General features: G+C 57.9%; 1 protein-coding gene across 1 annotated transcript; it reads right to left on the bottom strand.

The window, feature by feature from the left end:
- Positions 1-295: 295 nt before the first annotated feature.
- GM2A (ganglioside GM2 activator) lies at positions 296-5,450 on the bottom strand. Its single transcript, XM_021552223.4, has 4 exons — positions 5,155-5,450; positions 2,886-3,038; positions 1,875-2,057; positions 296-1,775 (listed from the first exon to the last, which is right to left on the bottom strand). Exons 1-4 carry the CDS (start codon positions 5,269-5,271, stop codon positions 1,620-1,622), a joined length of 609 nt encoding a protein of 202 aa, XP_021407898.1. The 5' UTR covers positions 5,272-5,450; the 3' UTR covers positions 296-1,619.
- Positions 5,451-9,975: the final 4,525 nt, after the last annotated feature.

The following is a 9,975-nucleotide window of genomic DNA, read 5'->3' as shown; positions in this document are numbered from 1 at the left end:
GGTCACCCCAGATGAGCAGCACCCTCAAAGCCCCCCAGCATGAGCTGTGGACCCTGAGCCATGGCTGTGTCCCTGTGTCCCCGCATCGCAAAGCAGCATTTGCAGATCCCTGCCCTGCCCCTCACACAGGAACTGGCCTTGGGGCTGCTCAGCTCCACTGGGCACAGCATCCTCCACTGCTGCCCCCACCACACCACCTCCACTTCCCCCAGCTCACACCCACATCCACACTATTCCCAGCGAAATAAATGTCACCTCCAAGTCACCCCCAGCAACAAGAGGCACCAGCTCCACGTCCTGGTAAAAAGATTTATTAAGAACCTGCAGAACCTGCCCAAAAGGAGGTTGCTGCCCTGGCACTGAAGGGGAGCAGGGACAGAGGGTTAGTGCTTCTCCAGGCAAAGCCACAGGGTGAAACAGCGAGTGGAGGGCACAGAAAGGCAGTGGGAGCACATCTGTGTGGTGCAGGAACACCCACAGCAGTTAAGGCGTATAAAGTGCTTGTAGAAGACCAGCCCTATTGAGGGGCTAAATAACACAAGCAGGCAGGGACAGCAAGGGATGTGGGTGGCTGGTGGCACCTGGCACAGGGGAGTGGTTACCCTGCCCAAATCTGAAGCAAGGACACTGCCTGCCCACATGACAGTCCCCAGCCACAGCCAGGACACCCCCAAATAGGATCTAGGCTGCTGGTCTTCATGGTCATCTCCCAGTTATCCCGTATTCAGGATGCTGCTGTGTTTGGGTGCCTCTGCCAGCACAAGGGAAGGATAGTCCCAGTGCAGCATCCTGCCTCAGCTCACTCCCAGAGGAAAAATGAGATGAATATGACTGGTCCTCAGCCAGGCTGTGCCCCAGCAGTGCATCACAGCCTTGTGTCCCCCTCTGGAGCAAGCACAGATATCAACTGGCAACCTCTCCTGCTGCTGGGAGCATCACCAGCCTCTTGGTCCTCTCTAGGTGGGAATGTCCATGTGAGGCTCGGGTGGTTTCCATTCTCTCGTGTTCCTGTTTGCCACAGGAGGGGTATGGGGAGGTGCCTTTACAGGTGCCTTATGCCAGCAAGCTGGTTCCCCATGCAGGACAGGGATGCAGCAACAGCAGATCCAAAGCTGCTGTGTGGGGACAGATCTCCTGCAGCCCCTTTGGGGACACTTCTGCAAAACAGCCCTGTGCTCTGGCCAGAGATGGTGGGAATCAGGGACACCCTCTGCAACTAGTGCTGCATCCCTCTAGCCTGCCCCAGCACTCCCAAACCTTCTCTCATCCCCACAAACTGCTCCAAGAAATACTGCTTTTCCCTGGAATGTTTTTGTCTAAAATTGCCCTTATAGGATTAAGAAAAAAAAAAAAAAAAAAAAGAAACTGGATAAAAAATAGCAACCCCAGGTCATGCTGGGGTTAGGCTCCAAGGCCACCCTGTCCAGGCAGGAGACACCCTGGTGATGGGTTTGGGGACAGCAGAAGAGCCAAAGGGGCCTCTCTGGGTGCATCAGGGGAGGAGGCGCTGGGGGGGACAGGGGCTGCCTCCTCCTGACAGCAGGAGGGATGGGTTGGGACAGGATGGGAGGGGGCAGGGGGCCAAGCTGGAGGGGATATGAGGGACAGGGTCCCACCCCTCAGTGGGAGTGCAGGGAGAAGGCCAGTTTGACACAGCTGAGCTCCTCCCCGCCGTTGCTGACCACCACCCGGACACGGTAGTTGCCGTTGGTCATCCAGGAAGGGAGTTCCACATCGGGCACGTCAAAATCGCTGGCTGGCAGGGAGTAGGAGCCCTGTGGAGAGAGGGGCAGGCAGGCAAGAGGTCAGCCCAAAGGCCAGCCCAGCACCAAGGGGCACAGCGGTGCCCACCGGCGCTGCCAGCGCGGCCGTACCGCTTTGAAGGGGCAGTGGCAGGGGATGCCATAGGTCAGCAGGGGCTCCGGGCAGGGCGTGCCGGGTGGGATCAGCTCATCGAGGATGCTGCAGACGTCGTTGTAGGTGCAGCTGCCCAGCTGGTCGATGCAGGGCAGCTGGATCCAGAGGTCACCCAGTGCCTTCTCTACCACCAGCGCTGCCTGGAGGGAAGGTGTTCAGCACCAGCACAACCAGCAGGGGCACCCACAGCTCCTCACCAGCCAGCTCCCTCAGCTTCTGTCAGCAATCTTTGGGATGTCCATGAGGCCACTAAACCCCCTCCAGCCTCCCCCTTCTGCTTTCAGTTCCTCTCCACCTGCAGCTTCTGTTCCTCCAACCTCAGCTTGACCGCTTAAGCTAACACCACCCAAAACCTCACATCCCCACCTCCTTCCCCTCTCCTCTGCCTGTCCCAAAACTCCCAGGGTGTTCCCATCCTGCAGCTCTGGCTCCTCCCTCCCCCAGCACTCGCCCCAGAGTCCCAGGCCCAAACAGACACCACAGCATTGCTCTAGATAGCCCATGCACACTGGACAAGAGACATGTTCTGTCTCATTACACAAAGCTTCTCAAAAAGTGTTATCAGGGCAGCTGGCATGGCCCAAGGCTCCCAGAGCAGGGCCGTGGCATGTCCATGGAGGGAGCAGCTGGGCTGGCTGCTGAAAAAACAAGTTCTGCAGTGACATCCAGAAGTACCCACAGCACTTGGGTTTCACTTCCCTCCTGGAGCCAATACATCCCCAAGACATGAAATGACTCAGGTGGTTTCTGTCCTAGGAACAAGGTTGGGAGGCTCCCACTGAACTGCTCCCACCACAGGTTTCCCCATGCCCACTGTCCTGTTCTGGCTTATAGAGCCCAGTGTGCTCAGCCCTGCACCTCCCCAAGGGCTGCTCATTCCTGTACCCAGTGACAGGCATTTTCCATCTACCAGTGGTTTGGGGAAGCTCTGCCCTCCCTCACCACACAGAGGGACATCTGGCACTTACCTTCAGAGGGGAACTCATGGTCTTGCCACTCTTGACAGCTGCGCTGACACGCAGGCTCCCCGGGATGCTGATGGGGTCAGGTGCCACAGAGAGGCTCTGCACCACCACGGGGTCCCTCTTGTCACCACAGTTCTCCCAGGCAAAGCCACCAACCTGAAGCACCGAGGGACAGGAGGAGTTAGAGGCAGGAGAAGCCCTGTCTTGTGTTTGCAACAGGTTTATCCAGAACTGCACCTCTGACCTCTGCCAAATGTCTGCTCACAAAGAGCCAGAAAACGACCTTCAGCCCCTTCAAATGCCAGTTCTTGAACTCCCAGCTCTCCAAGACTGAGGACATTGCAGAACCCTCTGTCTGTGTGCCTCTGCATGTACTTTACACCCACAGAGGATGACCAGGCTGCAATTTCCAAACTTGCCTCAACCCTGCCTCCAAACATTTCACATGTGGCCAATCCTCCATGCCAGTGGCACTGAGCAAGGTGTGTGAGGACAGGTCAGAGCAAGCTGGGACCAGGTGGTGTCTGCACTGTCCAGCAGGATGCTGGGCTGGGGTGCGGGGGGATCCCTTGGAAGGGCTGTGGGGCTGGCACAGCCTCCCACCTCATCCAGGACCAGCTCTGCTTTGTGAGCCCTCATCCACCAGCTCCAGCCACCCGGTTCCACATAGGAGCAGGAATCACACTCAGGGACCAGATGAGCTGGGCTCATCCTCTGCCTGGTACACCCAGGGGCCTGATCCTGAGCTACAAATGAGTACAAATCCTGATCCAGAGTACAAATGAGCCAGGGAAACAGCATTTCCCTGTGGGATAATGAAATTCCACATGTAAGGAGATGTCACCTGAATAAGGGACATCACTTATGTGTCCTGTTTGAGTTAAGAGTCATGCTGGGACATCTCCCCCGTTCCCTGCAAGTCACACCAACCTCTCCAGCAGCCACCAGTAAAGACACTTGGATTCAAAGCTGGAGGGATAGCAGCACTGTCTGCAACAGCCACCTCTGAGCCCGCCAGAGGCAAGTGGCAGAGACCAGAGCAGGTTTGGCCGGAGCACCCCGTGTCCCCACGGCGTGACGTGGGGCTCTGACGTGGGGCTCTCCCTGCCGGCTCGCAGCCGCAGAACCGGTGGAGGCTGTATTGCCTGGTGCCACACGGCAGCCCCGGCGGGCAGAGCGCAGCCCACGCAGCTGAGCAGCCCATCCCACCATCCTGCTCGCCCGCCGGGAGCAGCCCAGGGCAGGACACAGGGCCCAGGACAAGCCGGGACAAGGGTAGGCTGCACCCCGACGCTGAGCAAGAGCTGGGAGCCCCCAGCCCCAGAGTCTGCAGGCAAAGAGGCTCCAGCGAGCTGAGCATCCAGTGTGTGGCTGCAGGTTGCTGCCCGCCGAGCCCCCTCCAGCCTTCCCACCGGTTCCCCCTTCCCTCGGGAAAGCGCAGCTTCCCTGCAAAATAAATTGCGATATTTCCCCTCACACCGCGTGAGAGTTACACGTGGTAATCAGCTGTGTCTTAATCAGCGCCTGTTAATGAGCCCGACCCAGAACTCCTTGGGAATAGGGAAGAAGCTGGGCTGGAAAAGACTCATGGAGCAGCAAAATGAGAGCCGGGAGAGGATCAGCCAAGGACAAGGCCGCTGGGTTGCTGCGTCGGGAAGTGTTTGTAAACACCGGATCCCTCCTGCTCCGAGCTGCCCCAACCTCCAGCGCTGCTCCCCAGCGCGGGGGGCTGCGGGGCCCCTTTAGTCCATGGACCCCGCTCCCCTGCCCACCCACAGACACGCACCCACCCGCGATCTATCTGCCGGGATAGGAAATGCTTGTGGTCTCCCGCAATCCCAGCGGGACGACGGAGTCTTCCCCCTCTCCGCCCCGGCAGCCCCCTCCGTGCCCGAGAGCTGCGGGGTGCGGGAGCAGGGTGAGGGGTGCGGGGTGAGGGGTGCGGGGTGAGGGGTGCGGGTGCGGGGTGCGAGGTGAGGGGTGCGGGTGCGGGGTGAGGGGTGCGGGTGCGGGGTGAGGGTGCGGGGTGAGGGGTGCGGGTGCGGGATGAGGGGTGCGGGGTGAGGGATGCGGGTGCGGGGTGCGGGATGCGGGTGCGGCGTGAGGGGTGCGGGGTGAGGGATGCGGGTGCGGGGTGAGGGATGCGGGTGCGAGGTGCGGGGTGCGGGTGCGGGTGCGGGGTGAGGGGTGCGGGAGCAGGGTGCGGGTGCGGGGTGAGGGATGCGGGTGCGGGGTGAGGGATGCGAGGTGAGGGATGCGGGGTCCCTCTCACCTTGCTGAGCCGCCGGGCCCCGCTGCGCTCCACCAGCAGCTGCGGCTGCGGCCCGGCCAGCGCGGCCGGGACGAGCTGCAGCGCGCACAGCGCCAGCGCCAGCCCCGCGCACAGCATCCTCCGGGAATGCGCCGGGAACGCTCCGGGATGCGTCCGGGGAGCTGCTCCGAGCCGTGGGGAGGCGAGCGGAGGGCAGGAACCTCAGCGGGAGAGGGCTGGCAGCGGCCGGTCTATGAAGCCCCGAGCGGAGGGGATGAGCCCTGTCTGCGAGCCCGGCCCACCGCCCGATTCCCCTCCCTCCCCCGAGGACGCTCACATTTTCCCTTCCCCTCTTGCTTTCTTTTTTTTTCCCCTCCCTTCCCCGGTTTCGCTGCCAAGCGCAGGACTGGACTCGCAGGGATGCCGGGACGGGAAGCGCCGCTTTCCCAAGCTCCCAGAGCCGGCGCTGGTGCCGGGGGAGGGAGCTGCACCCAGCCCCCCGGGGCACACACATCCCCCGCTCGATGGGGAAGCACGACCGGCTCCCCACCAGCCAGGGCTGCGGCTCTCCTCACATCCCTCTCGGGGTGCCCCGGCTGTGCGGGGGTCGCTACTCTCTGCTCAGCACCCGGGACCCCCAGGCTCCCCCCGCGCTCGGCACAGCGCAGTGGCAGCTGAAGAGCAGAGATATTTCAGATATTTCGGATATTTGAGACCCTCACACCCGATGTGTATGAGCAGGGGGGAGGGGACACTGGCATCGGGTAGCCCTTGACTGGGCAGTTTGCCACAACACCCCTACCACCCGTCTATGAAAAATGCTGGTTTTATCATCCCCTCCTCCATTCCCCCCTCCCCTGTTTTGCGGATCATTTCCCAGACAGAGCTGCCCCGGGCACCCCCATCATGCTGGAATGGTCACACGGGTACCCCTCCATCAGGAGTGGCACAGTAGCATGGATTTTCCCATGTATTTTGGTGGACAGATGCTTCTATCCTGCAGAGGGCACTGAGCCAACTGAGCACACAGGACACAAGTGTGGCAGGTCTCACACCTTCCCCCCTGCCACAGCACGGTCAGGAGCCCTTGTGAGACCCTTCCCCACAATCAGCTCTGCTCTCCCTTTCACACAGACACCGCCTGGCCTCCCCATATTGCTCCCAGCCCTGGGAAGGGTTGCCTGGCTCGTCCAAACCCCCGTCTCAGCGCTATTTTTATCCTCTCGTCCTTATTTAGCAGCGAGGCCGGGCGCAGGGCGTGGGAGCAGGCAGGGGACGTGGTGGATGCTGCTGCCCACCCCGAGCCGGCAGCGACAACTGCGCCGCTGATCCACTGCCGGGGCTTAAGCGTGAGGAATAAATAGCCCGTCCCTCCCAGCCGGGAGAGCAGCGGAAAGTTATCCCTGGGATTAGCTTTCACTTTGAGGCCCTGGAGCAGCCGGAGCACAGGGATAAGGATAGGGATGCATGGGGAGAGGCACGGGCACAGAGGGAGCATTGTGTTTGGGGCTGGGAGGGGAGCAGAGCCCCTCACCTCGAGCCTTGGCATCGCATGCTTTTCTGCTTCTCACAGCCATTGTGAGCGAAGGTTTCGCTTCCCTGTTCCCATCCTTTTCCACTTCATTTTGCCATGGGGGAAAAAAGAGAATAAAGGACTGCGAGAACAGGTTAACCCACATCTTTTTGCTTGGAAAAGCACAGGTAGGGAGAGGAATGCCTTGAAATCGTTGCACTACCTCAAGGCAGAATCATGTGTGACCTAAATCCCCACTAAAGGAGCCTGAGACTTTTTTTGGGCTCCAACACATGTGAGAACTTCTCCAATTCAAACAGTTTTTCAGCTATCTCACCCATGCAAAATTGAATCACGAGGCCTCAGCAGACCTGGCTAAACACCTCGGATTTGCATTGAAGAAAAGCAGCCAGCACTTCATTACCTGTCATTTACAAAAGCAAACAGACTGCAATTGATGAGCAGGGCAGAAGGGTGTAACCACCACCACTGTCTGTCCACTGCTCCGGCTGCAGCTCTACCAGGAACCATCAGGAATCACCACAGGCCAGCTCATCACCCAAAAACCTTCCAGAAAAATATCCTCCACCTCTCTCTTTTTTTTTTTTCCAGACTAGGTTTCTGAAAATAAGATATACAAACAAGAAAAAAAAAATAATTACCCCATCTGCACTCAGAGAACCACTCTGCAAACAGACCATGCCGGGCTGGCACTGACACTGCCTTGTATCCATCCTGTTGTGCCCAGTCCTTACCAGCTGGAACCAGAGAGAGAGAGCCACAAGAGACACTTAAACGGTTTGCACAAATGCTTCTCTTATCCATAAGCTTTGGCAAACACTTTAAATGACCATTGGTACAAATTAACTCGACTTTCCAGCTGTTATCCCATTTACGGCAATTCAGCCGAGCATGTGATAAAGCCTCCTCGTCTCACTTTTCTAGACAAAACCCTGGAGATGTCTCCAGCTGCTGTCATTCCTGGGAGAGATCAAGATAGCACCAAAAAAAGACATTTGAGCAAACTTCAAAACAAGCTGAAGCTGCCTCAGGTGGTGGCACAACACCACCTCTGCTTTCCTGTCTTTGCCTGGGCAGAAATCCCCTCGTTCCCACAGTCTCCTTTTTCTCCAGGCTGCCTCCTGCAGCCTCCAGGCCCTTGTGCTCCCCAGATCCCCGGGGTGCTCTGGTTACCCCTGTGATGCCATGGAAAGCCCCTGCTTTGCTCAAAAGCAGCTGAACAGAGCAGTTCCTGGCTGTGTAATGCTGCCCTGAAAAGGGAGCAAGTTTTCAGTGTATTGGGGCAGAGCAGGATAAAGCAGGGCTGAGATGAAAGACCTGTCTGGCAGGCACATATCCCATGCAGTTTCCATAGGAAAGACTGGAGAAGCTGAGGAATTGCTAAAATCAAGCTGGAATAAGAGAGGTTTGGGGTAGCAGGTTTGGGCAGGGCTTTTGGCAGGCAGCCTCACAAGTGCACCCACAGGCTGAAGGAAGGCTGTAACATGGTCTGGGCAGCCGTGTCCCCAAAAGGCAGCAATCTCTAGAAGCACAGGGCTGTCACAGCAGAGCCCGCAGCAGAAGCTGGGGATGGGGGTGCTGGAGCTGGCCTTGCTGCACGGACCCATCCCCAAGCCCCAGCTCTGCCCTGCTGGCTCAATGCCTTAGCCTGAAGTGACCAAACTGTTTTTTCTCCATCATTGTAAAGAGAAATCCTACCTGGAGCCCCAGTTTGTGGAACAAGGGCATCCCCAGGCACCCCCTTGGCACCCCCAGTTAAAAGCTGAAACTTCCACAAGCACATGTGCAAACTACTGGACCCCTGTGCACCAGCAAGATGTGATGGCAGCTGGACAGACTCCTCATCAGCTGCCCACACAGTTGCTTCTCTTTGCAGCCTGGGCCCCAGCAATGCAAATTCAGCCTGGAAATCTGCATGTGCTTTGTGCTTGCCCCTGTAGGCCTTCATTCTCTGAAGTCTGGACCGGGATTTTTAATTAACCCTGGAGAGGTGGAGAGCAGCACCTTGCTTTTATCCCACAAACTATCTACTCAGCCCAAATAAGTACTCTCATGCAGGGAAGGAGACTTGCCCCACTCTGAAGTGCTGGGAGAGATAAGAACTGAGACACTCGGTGGTTTCTGAGTAGTGGAAGCTGATGCCAGAAGCTTCTGTGACTCACAAAACTTCACTCAGTTAAGCAGCACCCACCCAAGAGGACGCAGGCAACTGGTCCCACCAGTCCCCTGGTGACTTGGGGCAACCTGGGCCTGCCCCTCGCCTTCCCCACCCTCCCATCCAAGTGGTGTTTCACAATTTTCCAGTGCCAGGGTTACCAGGGCAAGAAAAACACCTCCAAGTCGAACGTGACAGGACGACCAGGCACCTCCACTCCCTCGCTGCCCAGGCAAAATGCCAAGGTGTTGGCATCCCCAGAGCCGCAGGCTGCTTGGACTTCTCCCAGGGGATATTTGGAAAATGTCAGAATAGAAACTTGTTGACAAAAAACTTGCAATGTTTCCATACAGGCACGGCTGGCCTCGTGACCAGGTTCAAACACTCCTATTTCAGCAGTTCTGGGTAGCACCAATGGGTTTTCAGGTCAAAATGTGTGGTCACTCAGGAATGTATAAAAAGCTAATAAAAAAATAATTTAAAAAAAATTATTAAAATCAAAATGTTTGGAGGAACATACCTTTCCTCACATTATTTTTTAGATGAGACACTTTCAAATCCATGCATTTCCCTATGCGTTCAGGACCCACTTCCAAAGGGTAGGATTTCCTCCTGGAAAGGGGCATCCTGGCTCCAGGCCCAACATTTGGGGTGTTTGGGATGCTCAAGAGAAGGGTTGACAGGATGCAGTCCCTCAGGCAATATGGATCACCCTGAAAGCCCCCTCCAGCCAGCACAACGACCCCCAGAGCAGAGCTCCTGCCAGGAGTAACACCCCAAACCCACCACTTTTCCACAAGTGCCCCCACAAAAGCTGAAACTTGATGCGGTGATGGCAAAAGCCAGATAGATTCTTCTTTCTCACTCTCATCCCTACTCCTAAGGGGGCTGGGGTGGCTTCAGCAGTGGAAGCCCCTGAACAGCCAGTCGTGCTCCCACCCTGGCTCTGGTGCAGGGCTCCTGTTCCCCTTTCTCCTCGCCCAGGAGAGGACACCTCCAGTGCAGGGGTCCAGCTCTCCTTACCGCACACCCACAACGGAGCATCCCCAGCGCAGGGGGCCCTGGGACAGAGCATTCCCGGAGCACCCCGGCCCAGGGCGGGGACACCCCGGGGTGGAGGGGGCCCAGGGCCAGCCCCGGGGGCGGGCAGGCT

This window comes from Lonchura striata, chromosome 13 (assembly GCF_050655825.1).
Source record: "Lonchura striata isolate lonStrDom1 chromosome 13, ASM5065582v1, whole genome shotgun sequence".
Lineage (NCBI taxonomy): Eukaryota > Metazoa > Chordata > Aves > Passeriformes > Estrildidae > Lonchura > Lonchura striata.
The sequence above is the reverse complement of the archived record's forward strand: the minus strand, read 5'-3'. Positions and strand labels throughout refer to the sequence as shown.